Source organism: Bactrocera oleae, chromosome 2 (genome assembly GCF_042242935.1).
Source record: "Bactrocera oleae isolate idBacOlea1 chromosome 2, idBacOlea1, whole genome shotgun sequence".
Classification (NCBI taxonomy): domain Eukaryota; kingdom Metazoa; phylum Arthropoda; class Insecta; order Diptera; family Tephritidae; genus Bactrocera; species Bactrocera oleae.
This window is the reverse complement of record NC_091536.1, coordinates 71,736,067-71,760,659: the sequence shown is the minus strand read 5'-3', so window position 1 is coordinate 71,760,659 and position 24,593 is coordinate 71,736,067. Positions and strand designations below refer to the sequence as shown.

General features: G+C 32.2%; 1 protein-coding gene across 2 annotated transcripts in view; it reads right to left on the bottom strand.

Moving 5' to 3' along the window:
• Kul (Kuzbanian-like) overlaps positions 1–24,593 on the bottom strand; it is a 104,375-nt gene that overhangs the window by 35,481 nt on the left and 44,301 nt on the right. For both annotated transcript variants that reach the window (XM_036368101.2, XM_014235185.3), the window contains exon 3: positions 1,277–1,460. In XM_036368101.2, the coding sequence (XP_036223994.2) occupies positions 1,277–1,460 (184 nt within the window). The remainder of the gene's footprint in view (positions 1–1,276; positions 1,461–24,593) is intronic.

The window sequence follows — 24,593 nt, the reverse complement described above, 5'->3', positions numbered from 1 at the left end:
GGGAGCCTTTGAAGAAACCTTACTATACAAATATATACATTTAAATAAGACATAAATTTAATATAACCAGTTTTTTCCTTCCATACGGGAAGGAATTTCGATAGTCAAAAGAGAAAATGTTAATTTCTAAATAATTGAAGCTAAAGCTAAATCGCAGCAACCTCACGTACCAAATACTAAGGTTAAATTTTCTCCAGCGGAACCTAACTATGTAAACTCCATTCCTCGCTAGATTTGATAAAATGCCAAAGTTAAGAAATCTTATCTCAACCGGCTGAAGCAGTTTATACTAATTTTCTAAAAATCTCAGGGATAAATGTGGTGTAATTACCCCGACCATATTAATAAATTCTATATTTCCTAGAACTATATGTAATGTTCCAAGACATGATACATTTTTCTAATATCCATTATATCAAGCAGCTACTGCCGATAACTGTACCCTTAGTCCGATCTCTTTCTATGGCCGAAAGAATATGTTGTTTTATACCCCTAGAGAATTTGTTTCTTGTTTGCTTTGTCAATCTAGCCCGAATTCTGTGGTCCAGTGACAAATAAGTTCTGAGTCTTGATGGGTGGCTATTCAGAATGACTTCTAGGGCTTTGGTGTAGTATGTCTCATAGCACAATTAAATACAGCGCTTCTTCATTAAAACATTGAGCTATACCACTGAATGTTAGCAGACGTCGGATAATATGTATTTGTGTATAGCTAGTACACCATTTGGGGTCATAGCCCCATTTCGGAGCCACAGAAGGACAGACGCAGTTATTATTAAATGGCTTAATATATTAGGTAGTGAACAACTGATCTGCTCCTATTTTATCGGGTTCGATAAACAAAATTTTGTCAGAGACCGAAAATAATTTTGGAATGATAACTGATATCTTCGATATGATAAAAAATATTAAAATGATTTTGTAAGGGAATTTCAATGTCAACATTGAGCCCCGGTTAGCTCTTAACTCGCTGACCTCTATGGGAGTTTCAAGGAACGAGCCGAAATTTCTTGATCAAAGAGAAAAAATCGATTCATACTCTCTGGATCATGTGTAGGCTTTCGAAATTTAATACTTGTTCAACAAATTATTCAAAAATGTTCAACAATGTTATTGGCTTCGTAAAAACGCTTTAAGCATATTACCAATATTGAAATAATTTTCGTGTATTCAAAAATAACTATGTTTGTTGCTACGCACATAAGTGAGTGCTAGATAGTGTAATATCTCTGCGAGACAATGCGCTCTTTACATTCAAAGCCAGTACTTCACTTACCTGTCATGAGCAAAGAAATTCAGTCTGATTGTGTGCACTGGCCCGAATTCGACCGAATTCAGTGCTCTTTTTCGACGATGACGTTTCTGTTCGATGTGTTCCTGATGTGCCGAGTGCAAATTTGAACGATCGAAATCCGCCGCCTCCCAGTGACGTATATAGGGGGAGAGCTTTTGTGTGTGTCCTGCAATGAAACGAGGGGGAACATGAAAAAACAAAATAAATTAGCGAAAATTTAATTATTAGCGACATAAATATAAAATGCTTTTGGCGGTGCAAAGGTAGGCAAGGGGGTCGAAATACTTCTACAAACAAGCAAAAACAGCACACATTTTTTATATCACTTTAATTATCGTTTTTATGTGCGTGTGTTTTGTTATTGTTGACTGCGAACGCCAGCAAGTATGATGCCGTATCGAGTTTGTGGTAATTACTTACAATAGCAAAAAAGTTCGGCACAAAGTTTTCAGCGTAAAACCACAAAATGAAAACTTTGCGTTATTTATTTTTAATTTTTTTTTTGTTAATTTTGTGTTATTACAAAAAATATGCGCGCTGAGGTGTACTAATTGCAAAGTTGCACAGCACAGTAGAGGCATTTATAATAATCTTTTTTCACCACCTTTATTTCACTTGCATATGCTTGAGGAGGGGTCTGCGTGTGAGCGCCTTTTTACAAACATACACACATGTGTATGTGTGTGTTAGCGGTAAATGTGTGCGACTGAAGTGTTTGGAGTATTCGCTTGCACTTAAAGTCGACACATATGGCATGAGAGTAATTGTTTAAGTCATTGTACATTAATTTTGTAATTTTCTACTTCAGTGACGTTTTCCACACACACACACACACATGCATACATGCACACTTATTTTCATGCATTTACCCTTTCTTCTTCACTGCGATTTTGGAATGATCCACGTTGGTTGGCAAGCAGTAACACGAGGGCTTATGGATTAACTAGTGACTTTTCATGACCCCATTTAACAAAAATATGCCGCAGGTCAAGGCACTTATTTTAAGGTTGTAAATATATGTATAAGCTGAATTTTACTGCCTGGGTCACTGCCAAGGAATATCTTGAATAATATTGAACTAAAGGAGAATGAATAATATCTGGGTTTGTGGACCTCAACACCTGCAACCATGTGTCGAAAATCGATTTACATATATACATGTATGAACAACTTCTTTAAAATTCCAAGACAAACTTTTTAGGGTTCCTGTGAAGTTCAAACTCGCTAGATGGCGCTAAAATCAAATTACTACAAAAAATATTATTTGTGGTACGAATCGGCCAATATTCAAATTAAATTTTAGTAAAAACGTTATACTTGTATATTGTGTATGTTTGAAAATTTATTGGTTTCGAATATAAGGAACTTTAATATTTTAATACTTTAGAAGATATCAGACAGTATAGATCCACCAATAGTAAGTGACGAAATTATCCATTTAGTGAGAAGTTCAAAGAAAGTAATTATAATAAAAATGAGAAGTGAAAAATCGATCAAGCATATTTTGCTGAAAATATGAGCCACCGAAATTCTTCAATTTAGGAATATAGTTACCATCTGCTGCTTCAACACATCATTGATCATTTGCCGAAAAAGAGTTACCACCTATCGTGATATGCAAATAAATGTATAATGCATTAAGGCATCAAGCGGAAAGTATTCAAAGAGTCGTCAATTGCTATACAACATATTTTGTAGTAGTTGATTTGCCATCTATCATAAAGAGAAGCTGAGCAAATATCAAAATAAATGTGACATCAACGTAAAGTGCTTAATAATATATTTTAAACGTTTATAATTTTTACCTCGGCTCAAAATTATGGGAAATCTTTATTCAACTCGTTTACGTAATGAGTGTATTCTGAACAAAGATTGTGGTTCTGCTACCAAAATGTGGATCAAAGTTATACCTATACTTTTACTTTATACAATCTTCAACTGCAACAAAGGTTGTGCCGTTATGGTCAATGCGAAAATGTTAAAATAATGACTGAAGATAGTTGAAAATATTTAATACTGGTTTATGGAATAAAACATTCCAATTTTTGTTTTTTAAATGGTGAAAAATTTTTTTCATGGTATAAGTTCAAGTAAATATTTATTTTTACACTAAAATAATAATAATGAATTTCGGACTTAACATTTTTTAGTGTACAAAAGAATTGCAATTCCATATAGAAAATATTTTATATTAAGCTAACCATATGTTTTGATAGTAATAAGATTTTGTGTTGAGAAAAATAATCTAAAAGCCGCTGGCATATCAAACAGCCCTCGTATGCTTCGCGTTTGAAGTTTTTAACTCAACTTTTTAAATGCAATCTAACAAAATGCAGCGCAGCTCGTTGCACATAAAATGTGGCACACATACAAATGCACACATAGACATCGTATCGCATAAGCAGCCATATTGAATTACAACAAAATATACCGATTTTGAAGTAAAAGACATTGCTACGTGTTAAGATCTAATCGACACTCGTAAATTTTCTAACAGAAAATTGTGAAAAATTGCCTCTTGCTCGTAATATGCCCATTATTACTTTTTCTCCAACAAAAATGTGACATTGCACGCACACCCGCACATACACACACACACACCAACTCACGAAAATAAAAATACGTTGCTGACGAAACGTAGAAAGGAAATAGCAGAAAACTTTAAGTTCAACTTGAATTCGTCTTAGCTTTACACATAAATGTGCCGTTATTTCCGCTCTGTGTCAACGTGCGCATACAAACGATATGCGGAATATCGAAAAAGAGAAATAACAATAACACTTATGCAATTAAATTATTAGCTATTGTGTGAGCACTTTCCTACTTCATTCGCTCGCCTGTCATTTTCGTGATTCTTTAGTTGTTTTTGTATTTTGTTTCCTTGAAGAAAAGTAATGACTTCAGCGCCTCTTTTGCAGCGCTTGCTGCCTCAATATGACAGCTTACAAAAAATACAACAACAACATTATGCACCCCAAGGCATTAGCAAACGAACTCGTCTGCTCCGTACTTCTAATGTATGATAAGCCCATGAGCTATCAATCAATTTAGTTAATCATTAAATTGGCTCCAATGTCGTGCGTTACCGCTAGCCCAGACCTAGACCCAATATGCAAACATGATTACCATTAATTTTGTTCGACTTTTTCTTTGTTTCGCAGCAGCACGGTTGATCGCCCAATTTAATAGAGAAGATTATCCGATTAACACGTTATATAATTATTGCCAAACAATAACACTTGTGCTCATTGAATTAGCAGCCGCGTAACAGGCTTTGACATTTCAAGTTCATTTAATTTGTGTCAATAGGTTCTAGAGCTATTTAAATGTTAAGTATAAGCGATCTTGAGTACTAGAAAAATATTTAAAAATATATTTAGTATATGTTGTAAGGACTTTTTGCAATATATAATATGAAATGAATTTTTGAAATTGAATAAAAAAGATGAATAACAAGTATATTACACTGAAGGAGATAGAAGTATTAGGCGATGCTCATCTCGCAACAAGAAGATATCTTTACCAACTAAAGAAAATTATATAAGGAGGGATTCTTGCTTATTTGTATGTTACCAAGAGACCAGTAGGCATGCATTTAATAAAAAATTGAGTGGATTAATTTTCGATTTGAACGCAATAACTATACTTCAGCACACCGATCCGCTCCCGAGATATTTACATTATAGCCACAAAAGTGGTTCATAAACATTTTCGGAAAAAGCTAGTAAAAAAACATTAAAATACGGAAATTATTTGAGAAAAGCAACGCTTAGTAATTTATAAAAGGAAATCTTAAAATTCAGTTATGTAACTTTCGGCTTATTTTAATTTTATGGTTAATGAAGCAGCTGCTTCGTTGTATATGAGGCAGTCTGCTTAAAGATTAAATCATGAACCCACAAAGAAATGAATATTTAACTTTGGAAAATTTCTATATTGAATATCTTGCCGTTTTGTCATCTTAAATTGTGCATTATTAAAGTTTATTTGAGAACAAAATATTATAAAAGTATATAATAAATATTAGAAGATCTCATAAAACAATCTTAACTCAATGTTACAGAATTTCTCCTCATATGCCATTTGCACTGTTATGGCTATGGCGACTTATGCCAGTTAGAAGTTCGTGCTTTTCATAAGGTATTGTCATAAGGTATTGTAGAATAGAAGCCGTATTAGTTATAAGTTTAGTTTGTGAAATTTTATTTTTAAGGCCTGCCCATTTTATATTATAATTCATATTTATCTCAAGTTATTCGTTCTTACCCGCACCATTTTTGTATACAAGAAACTATTATGATAGTAGGTAAAAAATATTAATCGCAAACTAATATTTTTTATTTTAAGTACCTTAAGAACTTATCTTCGGATTTAAATTTACCTATAAACTATTTAAAAACTATTTTGGACAAGTGGAACAAAAACTACGGCTTCGAAACCTTGACAGAAAACCAGTCATTACATTTTGTTGATCACAAATTATGCTCAAATCTCCATAAGAACCTTTTTCATTGTTCTCACGTTAGTGTAAATTAACAAGGTTTTTACCTATCATTGGGTAACGTGTTTTCCTGTTTCTGATTTGTATAAAAAACTTATTCTTATTTTTTAGGTATGTACTATATATTATACATATAAAAATTAAGGTTATTGGATATGCAAATGTTTGAAAAATGTGAAAAAAAATAAAAATATCAACAATTGTCCAATCGAATGATCTCAATTATTTCTTTGTTAGAGGACACAAAGCTTGCCAGTTGACCAGGTTTTTACATAAAATTCAATATATTTGAACTTTTTCATTACTTCAAAAGTATTAATTATTTAAAATCAATTCATTTCAAACCACAAAAAAACATACAATGTTGCCATATTTTTTTGTTTGTGTATTACATGATTTTTATTGCTTTGTTTGCCATAAATAAATAAAATACAAAATCCTTCTGAAATCCTTTCAATGCCGCCGGAAGGCCATTAACTTGTAAATACCAAAAAATATAAATTTCATAAATCTCAGCTGCAGAAGGCTTAAAATATATACAAATGTATGTGTTTGTAAGTATGTTTGTATTCATACAAATTTCACACTGTGCTGCGCAATATAAAATCTCTAAACAGCAGCAGCGCAAAAATACCGGGAAAATGAATTAATGATGAAATTTAGCAACCGCATCAAACGTTTGGGCTTAGAGCATAAAATGGCAATTAAAATTTATGAACGCATCTCAATTACAACAAACAATCATACAGCTATGCATTTATGTGAGTGTATGGATGCTTGCAATATGCCACTGTCTAAATGTATTGATTTGTTGCTACTAAATAAGTGCGCGCATACAAGTGACACATGTAGCATTTAATAAAATTGTGTGTTTCAACAAATTGGTGCATGAAATGGCAAACGACTTTTCGTGTCGAAATTGCCACAGCAATGCGAAAATTGTTACAAATAACAAAATGCTGCGTTAACTGTTGGAAAAATAACAAAACCGTTAACTTCGGCTGCACCGAAGCTATAATACCATTTACAGGCGCATTTCTTTTAGCATTAAATATAAAGGTATAAAGCGATCTTTATCTTGATTTGGATGGATCAGTTTCTATGGCAGCTGTATGATGGCCACATCAGTCCGATCTGCGCAATTTATTCGGAGATTGTACTGTTGTCATGGTTAATAATCCGTGCAAAATTTCGTGAAAATATCTTGCCAAATAAAAAAGTTTTCCATGCACAAAAACTTAATTTTGATAGGACAATTGATAGTCTTACACAAATCGACTCAATTCGTCACGCAGATCGTTTATATACTTAATATAGATACCCTATTCGGGTATAAAAATACCAAAAAACAAGAAAAAACGTTAACTTCGGTTGCACCTAAGCTATAATACGGCAGCTATATGCTATAGTCATCCAAACTTTACAATTTCTTCAGCAATTAGATTATTGCCTTAAATAATAATCCATGCCAAGTTTCGTGAAGATACCTCGTCAAATGAAAGAGTTTTCCATACAAACACTTGATTCCGATTGTTCAGTTTGTATGGCAGCTATATGCTATAGTGATCCGATATCGGTTCTGACAAATGAGCGCTTCTTTGTGAGAAAAGGACAGGTGCAAAATTTTAGATCGATAGCTTAAAAACTGAGGGACTAGTTTGTATATATACAGACAGACGGACAGACATACGGACATGGCTAAATCAACCCAGCTCATCATTCTGATCATTGATGTATATATTTTATAGGGTCTCCGCCGTTTCCTTCTGGGTGTTACAAACTTCGTGGAAACCTTAATATACCCTGTTCAGGTTATAAAAAATAATCGTAGCATCTGTTAACTGCTTTGTAATAGCTGCAAGTTGCAAGCTGTTTAGAGTATGTGCTTGTATATGCGCATGGGTGCGTACAAAGGTATGCGGTTTTGCGTCAAATACCCGAATATTGCATTACAAACCGCAAGATTCAATTTAATGCAAGAGGACAAATGATTTTAGCAGCGTCTACCTCTTTGCACTCTCCGCAACCTTGCGAATGTGGCAGCTAAAGGGCCAGCTGTGGACCTGACTACCACTTACATGACTAACAACAATACGCCAGCGCACCAGTCGAAATTTTCAAGCGTCCAAGCAGCTAGCTAGTCAGAGAGTCGGCCAGCCAACCAGCAAGGCCACATGACTCATTGAATTATCCTCACATTAATTAATTTCATTTACACTTTTTCGCTAAATTTGATTGGCGATGGCAGAAAGTGTTGTGGTTTGGCTGCTCAAATGAATGGGCGCATCATACGCATACTAAAGCATTTACTATATACACATACACACATTTATATATACATATATATTTGAGGCTTACAGAGTGTGGTTGTGTTGGTGCGAATGTAATTTATTTAATCTTTTTGTAGTTTTTCCATCACAACTGGTCACGTACGAAAAGAATTATTTAATTTAAAAAGTAACTTGTTTTCAACCCAACAGAGCAAAAACATCTCATAATTTACTAAATAAGTTTGGTGTAATTTAATAATCAAAGTTTGAAGAAGCGAAATTGCGCACACAAATAAGAATTACGCGTTTACACCTTAATTAATTTTTGATTTACTGCTGTAATTACAAACATACAACAAAAAAATACAAGCAAATAGCCATTTAATTAGAATTCGCGCAACATACACAAGAGTGTTGCAACAAGCCTATAAAATGAATTAATTAAGCAGAAGTTTACACATTTAACAACTCACACACACATATCTATATTTATATATATATACAATATATAAACCAACTTATAAATTTTGGCAAACAAAACTGTATTTAAACATCATTAACCCTTTGCAAATGTATTTTTGGTCCTTTTCCTGGGTTCGCACTTATTTCTCATTTCACTAATTGTATTTAAAGTATGTTGGCAACAACAAAGCAGCGCAATTTAGTCCCCAAACCGTTTGGAAAAAAACAAATTTAATTATCTTAAATTTATTTCTGCAAAGTTCGGCAGCGCAAAACGGTTGGCTTTTGTTATATGCAACATTTGTATTTAGCCCGATGCAAGAAAATCACACGGCTCATTAGCTCGAAAAAAAACGTTTGTATCCAAAATGGGTTGACTAAGCAGTGTTGGCTGTGCACACCGATTTAAGAATCCGTACGATTTTTTCCTTTTTGATAGAAAGTATGGCTCTTGCTCATAAAATTAGTATGATACATTGGACAATAATACATTTATTCGTGAATTTTGACAGCTTGGTATGGTTTGAATAATGTTCAAAATCGATTATAAAAATTTAATTAATTTTTTTCAATATCCATACATATGTATGTATGTAGGATTATACCGCGTTAGTCCTGACATACCAATTGACAGTATCCTATAAGACGTCAATGTATATCAAGTAAATAATCTCTTGGCGTGCCGTTAAACTACTCATCTAACACCTTTCACGCTATGTGCCACCATTATCGGAACAACTAGTTTCCTAAACCTACCTTTCAGTACAAATCATAATTTTGTACCTCTCAACTGGGTTTGCATAGCGGTTGCAAAACTCATTAAAAACAAAATTTATCATCTGTCTTTCGACACTCGATTTCAAACCTCTAGGTGGTTTTGCTATCATATTTTTGTAATCAACGCCTCAAAGTAATTCGGTAAAAATAAGATTAAAAGTTGAAGCATAATACTTGTGAATGACGCAATATTTGTCGAGAACAATCAAAGTTTTGACGAAAATCGGTCGTCATTATTGTCACTCGTGAGGGTAGGGAAATAAAAAGTCTATGATTCATCTCTTTTCAAATGTTCACATAAAATTCGTAAATTGTCGAAATTGTGTTATTAAATATGTATGAATTATATGTATATTTTATTGATTACGATTCTTCATAGGGAGGGTAAAAAAAACTTTTTTTTTTCACTTGGTACTCTGATAGGTTGTTATACACCTCTCCTCCGCCTTACAGTCTTCTATTTTTTTCTTATTATCAGATAGAAGAACTCATATTTCGCTTTTAATTAAAAAAAATGAATGCACTAAAAATGTAAACCTTTGTGTTTAAAAGATATATGGGTTAAATAATTCTAAGTTGAAAAACCCAAAGTTTTATAGAAAATATATAAAATCGATTTCGCAAAATAATGAGTTTATTTTCCGGTTCATGGTCATGAAACTATGTAAATTATACCAACAACTTCAACTTTTCGACACATAAAAGGTACAAAAATATTTTTAAATATTATATTATTATTAATTACTATTTAGCAAGACATAGTAAAAATCGAACGCAACGTACCTATAAAATATATGTATTTCCATTGCCGCCTTCATCCGCCATTAGTTGCAAAGTTAATTAGCAACTTATAACCGGTTGTCTACAACAACTGTTTCACAGAATAGGCGTCAGAAAAATGATTACCACAAATATACCGCAAAATAAATAAGTCGCGACGACGACTTAGCAAATAAGGTAGAAAGGAATAAAAATCATGAAAAAAAGATATACACAAAAGTAAAGGCGAGAAGTCGAAATGCGTGAGTCATATTCGAACCGTTATGTTAAGCCGCAGAAAGCATCTTCGAACTTGGTGAATGTACATATTTACATACTTGTATTCCCTTACTTAGTGCTTACTTGTATTTCTGCACAGACGGTCTTACGTGTTAGGATAAAAAATATGACTTTCCCATTTACCGACAAGCCACACACTTTCAGAAACATGAAATACAATTATGGAATTTCTTTTATTTCGCAACTTTTGAAATTTTTTCATTATTTCTTATTTCTTAACCGCTTTGTTGTGCAACAAATAAATTCTACGAGTGTGGGTGGAACATTGGATGGTGGCTTGTCAAAGTTGCTTATGTATATATGTATATATATATCATATAATAAAATAATTTTTAAGTACACTCATGAGCAATTATATTGTCTGTTAGCCCTTTGTAGGTATTACGAGTACACCGATGTGTGGCTCGAATTTGATTGCTGATGATAAAGCAAATAATATAAAGATAGGATTAGAAAGTAATAATATAACATGCTTTGTTTATATTATGATATGTGACGTAAGGTTTTGTTATACTATGTTATGTTTTATTATGCTATTTTATAGTTTTAAAACTTTTATGTGTATTTTTTGTTTTGAAATATGTTAAACCATTACCATTGGATTATTCCTATAAATTAAGACTCAACTACTAAAAAACAGCTATGAAGGTCCGATCTGAAAAATTTCTTTGGAGATTATACCGTTGCCATGAATAACAAAGAATACCAAATTTCATACAGATATCTGTCAAATGAAAAAGTTTTCTATACAAGAGCTTGATTTTATCGTTCAGTATGGCAGCTATAGTGGTCGGATATCTGCGGTTCCGACAAATGAGCAGCGTCTCAAAGATATATATCTCAAAAATTGAAGAACTACTTCAGGTATATACAGACGGACAGATGGTCATGGCTAAATTGACCCAGCTCGTCTTGCTGCTCATTTATCGTGCATATATACCATACATATATTTATGGTATTTTATGGTATAATATGATCTCCAATGTTTCCTCCTACAAACTGTTAAATTTTTTTTTGTACTTAGAATGGTTCTGCTTAAGAATTTAAATTAAGAGCTCAAAATCGCATTCGAAAGTTTAATCTACATCAAACATAAGCTCTTAGAGTCTTTAACCGATCGAAGCGGAACAAAACTGCTGGTTTTTAGACCCTCTGAATATATAATATATATACATTATACATTATTGTATATATAATTGCACTTACACACAGTATTACATATACTTGTACATATCGGATCGTCATAAAAACAAAGTTTCGTAATATTTAAGTTGAAAAATGTTTGAAAGCCAAAATATTAATAATCAAATTCCCCACAAGTGTTTGTTTGTACTTATGTATGTGTGTGCAATTTTCAAACCACACACACAATAATGCACTTACGTACTTATTTCGTAACTGTGAAAAGCACAATGAGATCGCCATTTGTTTTTTTGTTGTACAAGTACATATTGGTACTTATTTAAATGTTTCACCGGCAAAATACTTTTGAATTCAAGTAAGTATTATGTACATTTGCACATACAAACATATGAATTTTATCTACGATATAAGCACCCACAACATGCCCGCAAGCCCACGGCGCTAGTATACATTTTTGTGTATGTATGTGTGCATATGTGGGTTTCAAGTATACTTTTTGGCCACTCAGCCTGAATTTCATATTGGAAATGTTCGAAAGGCAGTAAGCCGGTGGCCAGCGTGTGGCTTGTGCAATGCTTCGTCTCAAAAACCACAAAAAAAAAAAAAAAAAAAAAAAAAAAAAAAAAAGAAAGACAAAGGAAATATAGAGACAATAAAAATGTAAGTGAGAAACAAATAAATCGCCGAAAAATACGAGACAATGTGGCATAACAATTCGCAGCGCTCACACCAATAAACCAATCTTCTTATAGAGTGGAATATAAGTATATTATCTATTTATTTAAGGCCGAGCGCAAAATGTTGCACAAGAGAATTATAATTTTGTTTACTTAACGGTTATTTGTGACATTTAAAGCTGTTAGTCAGATATGGTGAAGAGATGAGTTGATTTTATTATGTCTCCTAGACCGTCTGACCTTTGGGTATAGAGGAATTATAATATCTATAACAATAAGGGGTTATATCCACTAGCAAGTCAGAAAAAAACGCGTGGTTTTGTGATTTTGTTGAAAAGGCATTTTATTTAATAAATAAATACAAAATGTTCATTTACATAACTTTGAAAAGTTTTGGATTTCCTTTTTCTGCTTAGAATTGTCTCAAATTTAAAAACCAAACAAAAAAAAAAAAGAATTTATTACTACAGATGAATACATATAATGATCCAATAATAGTCAAAATTTTAACTTGTGAGAAAATGACAATTCCCAAAAAAAGGTAGTTTTTGCAAAAAAAAATTTATAGTGTGTGCCTTAAAAATCTTAATTATTACCAAAAATCTTATTTCATTCTTATCTTTAAAAAACGTTTTGCCGGATCAACCTCAAATTTTTGGAGAATATTCTCAAATATACATCTGTACATTCAATATACATACATTTGTATGTAGATTTTTTTGACCGCACATAATAATGAAGTAGTATGAGTGTTGAGTGTGGCTCCATAGATTTTAACCACAGTTCTGTCGTCTCTTAAGTGGACTGCGGTTTTTCTTGTAGAAACAGAAATAGCAGTGCTTTATATGAAATGATATGGATATATAAAGCAGTTTGACTCCGACCTTAAAACTACTTTAGTATACCTGAAGATTATATGGATGATTTTATTAAATTAAAAAATAATCGTTTTTAATCTAACGGTTTCATTTGTTTAAGTTGTTCAACATAAAATGCTTAAGAGTCATTCTTTAATATCTGATTAATTTGCATTTCTGAAATATTCACTTCAAAGTGAATAACATTAATTACTGGTGATGGCTCATTGCTTTTGAAATTCGTTTTTGTATTATCATAAATGTATAGGGTGGTCCTACCTCATATGATATTAGAAAGCAACCTTTATTAGCTAATAATAATATTTCAAAAAATATATATATTTTATATTTTTGTCATAAAATTGAGTCCTTAGATACATTAAAACATGAAAAATATTCAAGTCTGCATGCTTAGAAAAAAATGCACATCAATTATAGTTAATGCTATCAATAATATCTACAACTTAATAATTTAAAAAAAAGCATAGGCACCTAATTTGTATCTCTTGATCGGTCGCATGCGACTTTCGTCCAACCTTATTTATTTTCTTTATATTATTTTACCAATATACAATTTTGGTAAACTGAAAGTGGAATCAACTTCCGCGAATGCAAACATCATCATTGCCTTCTTCCAACACAGAGACACTGATCCATCATACCCGTTGCCGTGGCTATAATATTTCCACCGCCAGCTCCGTGCATTCACTACCATCGCCCGCCACCACAACAACCGAAGCCAATCACCCTCATTGTAGGTATGTCAGCGCGTTGCCTCTGCAATCAGCGCAACGCTCAAAAAGTTGCCAACATTCGAATATTTTATTGTTGAAATTTGCAACAATTGACATCCAAACCCACTCCCGCCGGGCGCTCTGCACAGCACAACACATCTCCACTACCAGCGCCAGCGCCCTGTTCAATTGGCCGGTCGATTGCCGTCGCGACCCGTTGGTCGAGTTGGTCGAGTTCACCGAATCCAGCTTGGAGCGCTTCACTGCGGGCTGCGCTGTTGCTTTAATGCACAGAAAATATTTAAATTATACTTGCGCAGTTGTTGCAATGTTGACGGGTTGTTGTTGCTGACGCTGGCTGCGCTGCCGCCTCACGCTTGTTGTATTGCTAATGCTTTGTTTGTACAATAATTTTACGCTCTAATTGCGTCATTAAAATCATGATTTACCTTTTTGAAAGCAGTGGTTGTTGTTGTTAGCTGGTAACTGCTAACCATCGAGCGCTTGCAGATGCTATGCTGCTGTGCGTTTGTGTGTTCGCTGGTTTTGTTTTATTCGATTCGTTGGCAAATAAATCTGTAATTTAAACTGTTGCCACTCAAACCAGTGGCTTTTCACCATAACCACCTCGCGCAAATGAATTAAATTTGCGCATTTTTAGTTCAATCTGCACGAGAATTTAATTTCAGCGGAAACGCAACTGCGTTCTAAAATCGCGTGTGCGTGTGTTTTGTGCTGTGCGTAATTATCGCAATGGCATTGACCGTATAAAATACTTTGAATACATTGCCTTGCTCTCGTGCATTTAGTTGTATCTTCGCCCAATTTCAACAGTCGGAATTTGCAAAAATAATTTCTGCCAAGTTGTATTGCGGTATTTTGCATGTTAAAGAGCTCGAGGCGGTCGCCATTCACACGAAATAATCAATAATAAACTATTTGAAAATGCGAAAAGCGCTTGAAGCCACAAAAGCAAGAACAATAACAATAACAATAGCAACAGTGGAAAATAAAGATTGTGCTATTTTGCAAATAATCTTCTAAGTTTGAATATTTCCAAGTTATTTATTTGCAGTGAGTGCTACATAGTGGTTGATAAGTGTGTCTCTAGTTGTGTGCGTGTGTAAATGTATAAATGTGTTTGTGCGTGTGCGCAGTTGCAAAGTAATTAAAACCACAGTAGCTTAAAGCAACCACAGCTTTTCGAAGTATTCGTTTGTTTGGACTTGTATGTATAGATGTTGGAGTATATGGCTACTCGACTCAATGTACTTTTAAGTGCTTGGAAATGTTAAAATCTTCGAAAAATATATTTTCCGTAAACATATTTATATGTATCTATATGTATATTGAATGTTTAGAAATGTGTGTACAGACTAAATTTATGACCTATCTCTAGGGTAACTACCGCTCTATTTAGATATGGTTACATATAGCTACATACTTAAAAATATTTAAAGAAGAATTTTTGTTTATCTGTAACGTTTACCTATAACTTTATAAATGATTTTCGTATTTTTCATCAACTTTTTTTACGCTTATGTTTTACTTTCTTTATTTTTACCTCAATCTATAATAAAGTGTAAATGTAAAATGCAATAAAATATTTCGAATAAGGTATGGAAAATATAATTTAACATTTCAAATTTATAGTTTTCGTTTAACAAATTCATCGAAAATTATATGGGAAGTCTTTAACTAAGCCAAAATCGTAATAGAGTTACTACCAATCAAAAGAAGTATAAAAATGTATGCCAAATGTAAGACGTTTTAGAAAGCGATCCATTTTTTTTGCATTTTCGTTAAGTGTAAATCTTGAAAAAATTCTCTGAAAATTTCAAGTAGATTCGATAATTACTTATAGAGTTATTTGACAAATAACACAGAGCGCTCGGGCACTTCAAAGCGCTCGGGAGCAGGTAGCTAGCGTTTAAATGCGTTTTTCTTAAAACTATGTTGTTTGTACAGCTTTTAGGCTACATAATAAACTCGGGGCTGATCGAAGGATTTTTTTTCTTCAAAATTTCGATTTTTTAAGACCAGAAAAAGTTTGCTGAGGCCGCCATTTTGTTAATTTTTGAAAAAAAAAAACAAAAAGCTTCAATCAGGCTCAGGGTTTATATATTTATAAAATTAATTTTTTCCATCCGATTAATTTTAATTGAATCTCCAAGGACTTATGATTGTCACCGCAAGAATCTTTTTTTTGAACTGGGGAACACAGACAGCTATATCTTTCGAAATTAAAATATTTGTTTTTTGAAATTTTCGTGACTTTAAGTCAAAACACTGTATAATAATGCTATATTACTACTTTTGGAAAATAACACGATTTAATACAATAGAATAAAAATCCTGAAATTTCTAATTTTTTGGTGCCTCTGACCCCTTAAGATTATTCAATCAAAATAAATTTTGGCAATAGAGCTGCCACCTATTTGAGGTATTTAGGTGCAAATATTTCCAATATATTTAGATTAATAGGCAATACACAATACTAACTGGAAAGGACAACAAAAAGAAAGCATCCGAAAAAAATTAGAATATTTTGGATAGAAAGACAACTTTAGAAAAACTGAATTTAATTTCAATATAAGTCCGTCCAAATGAGTGTAATTGTTTCATAAACATGAGAACTAAATATTTTGCGATCTTCTAATATTCAAATATTTATATCAAAGGACAAAGGTGTCTCTGGTCAAAAGGTGTCTCTGAAAAATGGAAATATGACTATACGTAAATGAATGAATATAAGAAACAAAACCTTGGCCAACAACTGAATGAATCGATGAAATAAATAGCTCATAGTTCGCGGAATAATATAATATTACTAAAAAAAGAACAATTTCCATTTTCTTAACGCACGACTGAGTTATGACATGATTTAAACCCACGTCTCGCTGATAAGCCATGCATACGCCAGCAAATTCACCCAGAGGCATGTTTCCACCATAAGCAAATGCACAATAAAACACAAAAAGATTTATGAAAAATTCAACAAAAATGTCTATCAAATAATAGTATTCAATAAAAAATTGCAGTGCGGATAATCATGTCATAAATATCGAAAGAATTTTTCACCAAAATCAAAAGTATAAAAACGGAAGCGAACTATGAGACCGTGAATCGAAGGCAAGCAGAAAATAATCAAATATTAAATACGAAGTAAAATCAACGAAAACGCATAAAGAGCAAACCAAAAAAAAAATAAAATAAAATGTTGTGTGGAAAACAAAATGCACTAAATATAAACACAAACAATAATAAAAACATTGACGTTGATATCAGGGAAAAACAACACGCAAAAGAGAATAACAAATTTTCTACATAAACTTTCATCAGTGTCAACGTCATTGCTGTTAACGGCAACACTACAAGAAGAAATATCTACCAGCCAAGACATCAGAAGCGACACACTTACATATATACGAGTGTATATAATGTACATATATGGAATATATAGAACGGAAAAATCTGTATGAAACTGCAGGAGACAAGAACATGCTGGGAAAGAGAGCAAATTTTACAAATAACTTCAGTGCATGCTAGCAACAGAATAATGCAACGAATGACAACAGTGGCTCAAAACAGTATGTAGACCACATATTGCGGCGTCAGTGTTTGTATTTTATTTTTGACAATTTGTACACATTTTATTTATGGAAATTGTGTTTTGGAAAGCTAACTTATTGTGGTTTATATTTTAGAGAACGGAACACTGTTACATAATATACAAAGTTATTACAGCCAAAAAAATACTTGCTTCATGATTTAATAAATTAAAGTGTACTACAAGTTAATCTTGTGTTGTAAATCGAATTAATACTTCATAAAATTTTAATTTCATCAATTAATACATTTTTGGTACTAAGACTGAAACTAATTATTACGTTTTTCAATCTCGCTAATTTTGAGCACTTATTCTACTTAAGAGAGTGTTGGCTAAATGGAACGCTGAATGCCAAAGCGCCTGACTTCTGATACATATAACAAAGGATGAATCATTTAGAGAACTTTCTAAAACAACTATTATAGTACATTCACATTAGGGCATAAACTCGGGTTTAACATTTTATAATTTTGAACAACTCTCAGTAGTTCTGATTTCAGTGTTTCAGAGGGTCTTAGTATAAAAGCTATAATATAGTTATAGTTAAATATTATTTTGCATTGTAAACTCGGTGTTTACGATTAGAGTTTATTGTTCAACATCAAAATTCTCAATAAACTCCAGATTGAGGTGTAGAAGTGAGGGTGGACGCGGAAACTTAGCTTCAGATCTAACATATCTTTAGAAGCGACACTTTTATTTGCGCAAAAAAACCTCAAATAAACCCACTGTATGGTAAGTATGTACTGAAATTCCATCCTAAACTCAAAGCAAGTTCAAGCCGTTGTTGTCGCATGTTACCACATTTAGTAAGTACATGTGTACCTACATGGAACTACACATGTATTGGAGCATTACAACAACACTCCTACATACAACAAACAAGCAAGCAGTTGATGCCATTTTTGTGCATCACAAGAATTTATTTGTCTGCATTCAATAGTTGGCAAGTACTCAGACTTTTTTTAGTTGGAGCTTGGCTAATTACAAGCTCAGATATTATATGCACCTACCCAGTACATACATACATACATATATGTATACATAGGCATGATTTCAAGCAGAAGTATTTGTATGGACATAAACAATTTTACGAGCACTTGAAAAACGATTCTGTCATTGATTTTGTCCGACGATTTGAGCGACTAATGTGGGTCAGAGGCAATTTATAACTGAAGGAAAACATGAAAAAAAAAGTAATTTGGTCAAAGAGTAAGTTCGAATGAAGAAAACTTGAAGTTTTTTGTTCATTAGAAAAAAATAAACGAAATATTTTTTTTTTGTTTTTTATTGCTTTGTTTCTGTTTTATGTTTAACTTAAACTTTGAAACTTCAGTACAACTTTGTGTCATGTTTTTTATCACGGTCAACCCTTTGGAGAAAAGAAATATATAATTGCTAAAGATTGCTGCGCCTTTGCAAGCATATAAATTGAGATTCTTACATACAACTTATTTGTTCTTAAGTTCATTTTTTTAAATTTTTTTAGTATTTTTTGTATGAATATATTGTTGCAGTTTTTACTAAAATCTGGCTAAATTCACACAATAGTATGTATTTAATCATATATGCGTAATTCTTTCATCTCTTTTACATCCATGTACTTAACCCTGCCATAAGTTCTGCTCAAATGATAATATTATATAATACATTATTTAATAATGCATATATGTATTTATTGAGCGAAATGCAACAATTTATTCGAAATGGTCACCTTTTGCTTTTACAAAAGCTCTTAAACGATTCGGCCATTGATCAACTGCAAGCGCAGTTTCTATTGGTGTTGACGGCACTGCCCGAACCACAGATTTTTTGCGACTCTCCGAATTTCGTCAGGCCGTGTTCTTGAACACTGATCACAAACTTTAGTCTAATGGATTCAAATTTCAACTTCCAGACGGCCAATTACAGCACTTTCGAAACTAAGTTATTGTTTTTAAACCACAGCTGGTATGTTTTTGCTTGTATGCTGGAGCAGGATCTTGCTGCGAGATTAGAGAGCATGGTATCAAAGAAGGTATTGCTTGACTGCTTTACCATGCCTTCTAAAACATCCTGCTGGTAAACTTTTTTTTCCCAATTTCAAGAAAAGTAAAGGTTATATCCCTTTACAGGAGACTCTGCACCAAACTAGCATACATCAGCTGGTTGGTAATGGTTCATTTCCCTTGATGTAGTTTTTTATTTTCTAAGGGGATTTCTGCGAACAGTTTGGCGAATAGTTTTTATGGCTGAATTGGCTCAAACCACGAGAGGACGACCACTTACCTTTCTGTCATCAACTGCAACCGTTTTGGAAAAACGATCAATAGTGCAATAGTATATAAAGGAATCACGGCAATACGAATTTCTTTACCTACACACTCCATTGTTAATAAGCGAAAGCAAACACTGAACTGATGAATAAGTATACACTGCATACAAATTATAATTTCTGCGAATTTGTCCTCGCTTTATGCCTTGTAAGCTATGTAACGTAATTTATGGCAAGACTGTGTATATATGTCTGTTTATATCTTAGCAACGGATTTCTAACGATTTTTGTAACGTATTTTACTAAATTTCCTAAGTTCTTCAAAAAACATTGAGTTGCTATTGCAAATGTTCCCTAAGGGAAAAGTCTATGACCAGTTAATATCATTACATTCGAACCTAAAATTTTTGCAGACTGTACCTTAAAAAAAACTTACGACACCGTCAAGCAGAAACAGTGACCAAAACAGGATTGGCAGGCAGAATAATTTTGCTATGTGTTTGGTGTGATTGATAAGGAATCATCTACTATGAGCTGCTACTCCGACCGAACTCTTTGTTTGGACTTATACAAGAAGAAATCGCCTAGAAGATGCTTAGGCCATTAGAAGAGGAATTGTTTGCCACCAGCACAACGCCAGGCCACACATATTGACAGTGACTCGCCAAAAGCGCCGACTGCATCGTTGCAGGTTCTTATGCGTTTACCTTATTGTCCGAACCCGGCACCATGTGTTTCAAATAGTAATATATCTATTCTTGTGTAGGGCGAATGATCCATTCGTCTCAATCAAAGCAAAAAAAAAAAAAAAAAAATAGTGGTACTATGCAATTACTTTCAAATTAGCAAAATGGTACATATTTGACCTTAATGGGATAATTCTAAATATGCCAAATAAAATCATCAATTTAATTCTAAAATAATAAATTTCGTTTCACTAGACTTTATAGACATACAAACTATATCTTATAGTCTAAATCTGAATTTTTCAGAATCAGCGCTGTTCTGTATTCAAATGCAATATGAAAAAAATATGACACTCCTAGTGCTGAAAAATGTTCTTTAGGAACCTTTCTAGGCATAAAAAAGAATCGCTTCATTTTACGAATAATATAAGTATGTATGTATGTATATAATAAGCGTAATTGCCTATCATTCTATTGTAATGAAAGCAAAAATGCTCTTACTAACTAAATCCTTCTTCACTTCACTTGTTTCCATTTACAATAGTGGTGGTTTATAACAACCATTTTATTTCTGTGAAAATTAGCAAATTGTAAAACCTTTCGTTATATTATATATTGCAATTGTTATTTGAATACTAATGGCATTAGCATTACATTTCCAATGAATCTTCATACAAAGCTTGCAGCACACATGGCAGCAATACCACAGAAGTGCTCAGATATCTACATATTTGCATATGATTCATAATAATTTATACTATTCTCGATAATAATATGCATTGGATTATCAAATTCATCATATTTTACCTGAAGGGATACAAAGCGGAGCTGAACTAGAAAGCCGCAAGTGCACGAATAACCAATACATACATGCTTGTTGTAAGTGGGTCAGCTACTCAGCTTAACGGCATTTGTGTGATGTTTTCGCATACTATATATTATATATATTATAATATACAAGTATGTCATATAGAAATGTATGTATGATTTGTATGTACTCAGATAAATAATATTTAATGCGAGAATTATGCGCAAGCGAAAAGTTTGCATTAATTTAATTGGAAGCTCAATGAATGCCTGGGTGGGAGAAATCTCATATCGATATATTGTATTTGCATATATCTATATGAGTATATGTATATAGTATATACAGGTGTGTGTTTTGGCGGTGTAAATATTTGAACAAAGCGTATATTTGCTTTGTGATTGATACGCGGCGTGCAGATAACGACTGCAGCAATATCAGCAACAACAAATAGCAGATGAATAGTCAAAGAAAACAAATAAAACGTCGGTTATAAATATCGCAAATAAACCGCTACACCACGCCACAACGCCTGCTCATGCTGGCATTCAAACTTGTTTCAAACATTTACGAAAGGAAAAAATTTTAATTTTATTTACGTTGACAGACCAAATAACGGCAAAACTGCTATTTAAACATTCAAAAATGGACTGCAAGTGGGTTTTTTATAACTACTTTGTATTTTATTTTATTTTGTTTTTTGTACGAAAAAAAATTAAATGGAAAGCAGAGTAACTCAGTATGTGGTTGTTGCTTTGATACTTTGCATATTTCGCAATGAAATGACATGCAATTTAAAAACCTGTCAAGGTTGTTAATGGTGTAAAAGCATGTGAGATTATGAAAACAAATAATATTTATCTGTTTACATTTATTAATTAGTGCATATAAGTATTTTTAATTTATTTTTTATATTTTTATTATTTTCAGTTTACTTTATTTTTACACGCAGAGTTTTACAAATTGGATTTATAAATTGGAAAGTAAGAAAGTTTTGAGCTTTGTATATGTACATATATAATATGAACTGTATATTATATATAATATATGTATATATATGACATAAAAAAATTCAAGTAAAGTTTAAACACTTAGTATTATTAGGTGGCGCATTGTGATTATATAAACAACACAGGCTTATTTTCCAATTTGTTTGGATATTTAATGCATTTGAAGAAATTATTGTATAGTGAAAATGAAAACTAATTCCTGCAGAAAATTAAACTAGCTATAAAAAGTGTCCAAAATGTTTTTTTGCCAAGTCGACTAGTTCAAAAGTTATTCGAGGTCCAAGTTCATTCTAAAATCCCAAAAGATAATTTTGAAAATTTTTTACGTTATTTCACAAAATAATGCCTCAAAATCATTTGACTTGTCGTAACTCATTGAATGTTTTCGAAACAAAATTAAAAGTTTTTTGGCCCATCCTAATGGGCATACTCTGATTTGAAAATGTATTTAAAATTTATGCATATACATATGGGTTTATAACAATAATAAATCGAAGTATAACATGTACTTGATTTGTATACAATTATATGACTACTTAATTATTTCTATTGTGTTAAAATGCATTTTTATCTGAATTATATACATACCGTATATCTTAATTCGCCTGACTTTGAAAGTAGCATACTTGTGTATATATGTATGTATAATTTCTTCATCTAAAATATTTTACAGTGACTCACAAACTTATTTCTCATATGGGTTTTTATACTTTAACAATTTTGTTTATATTTTTTGTTAATTAAAATATGTTATTAATAGTGCACAAAAAATTTAAATATATGATATATTTTTTGCTTATATAGTGTAATAAAAAAAAATCAAAGTAGATACGTTTTGACAAGTAATATAATTTTCGAAAGAATTTCTTATGGACGTTAGTGTTCTTTTTCGTACCATACATGGATGTATATCGAAAGAAAGCAGAACTGCTTACTTAATTGTATACCATAAATTCTTTAAAATATTTTTTCTGAAAATGCTTATAATTTGTACACTTTTACTTAAAAGTTTTAGCATTTAAAGTTGAAAGCAAGATCCCATTGAATGTCTGTGTAGTAAGTGCAACCCTAATTTTACCTGTTCATAAATGACTAGAAAAGTTAGTAAGTTATATTTTCTAATTGGATAAAAGATGAACAAAGCAAGCAATTTTCAAAATCCATGACACGTGATATACCAGTACATACAAGTAAGTTAATTACAGTATGTACATAACTAGGTGATGTATAACTAGAATTTAAATCTCTATAATAAAAATAGTACAGATTCATACTGAGTGAAATAAGGATGTATAACATAATGGCGACAGTCAAAATTTAAAATTCCGACAATTCAAAATACAGACAAAATAAATTTTAAAAATAGCTACTTTCCGCATTGGCGACCTTTGGCTTCAAAAAAAAAAAAACCTGGTCGATCCACTGGGGCGTTCAGAGATATTTCTAGTCGAACTACTTTCTGCATTGTTTTTGTTAACTGCGACTTTACTTTACCTTTTGTGATGATATTACCCGTCAAAAAACCCATCTACCATCTACCGAGCTTTACCACTTGATTTCGCAAATATTGTTTTATTTATCGTGTCTGTATTTTGATATGTAGGCATTTTGATTTGTCTATATTTTGATGGGTCGGCTTCTTAAACTTCGGCATTTTAAGTGTTTCCCAGGTTAATATGTCAAAAATGAAACCGTTATCATCTCTCATATTTGTCAACTTTAGCACTGAGAGTTTCTTTACTACAATATAAAATTTGCATGAATAATGTTTTTACATTTGATGGAATTAGAAATAAGTAGCAGAGAAATGCTCAAAGCTGGTGTTATTCGAAATAAATTAAACTTAAGAGTTTTAGTTTATCAAACTCATAAACTTTTTCCAACAACAATATCGTGAAGCTCGAATTTGAAAATTAGAAGATTATGATAGTTCATTAATATAGAAAGAACTTTTTACGTAAGGATTAATCCGATAAACATATATACATTTATATATATACAACTGTAACAACTAACATAAACTAAACCAAATTAGCTAAAACGTATTTAAAAATTTTATTTTACACCTTTAGTTTTTTCACTATTCTTTAATTGTTTTAGTTTATTTATGATGACTCAAATTTAAAACTCGACAATGACACACAACGCAGAACAAAGAATCATCATAACATTTCTCAAAATATTTGCAAAAACAGCAATGACCTGCAATAATGAACGGGCAAATAAACTCACGCGAATTATTTGTATTTATTGGCGTGTTTAGCAAATTCGAGTTCAATGCACTCAATTAGACAACGGCCAGCCAGCCGCGCCAGTAAATGTTGCCATATGATTTTTCCATTGTAATGGTAAATATTGTGGGGTATAGTAGCATATACATACATATATATGTATATATAATATAGTTTTTATTTACATATAGTAGACGAGCTTTATAAGTTTTCATTTGCACA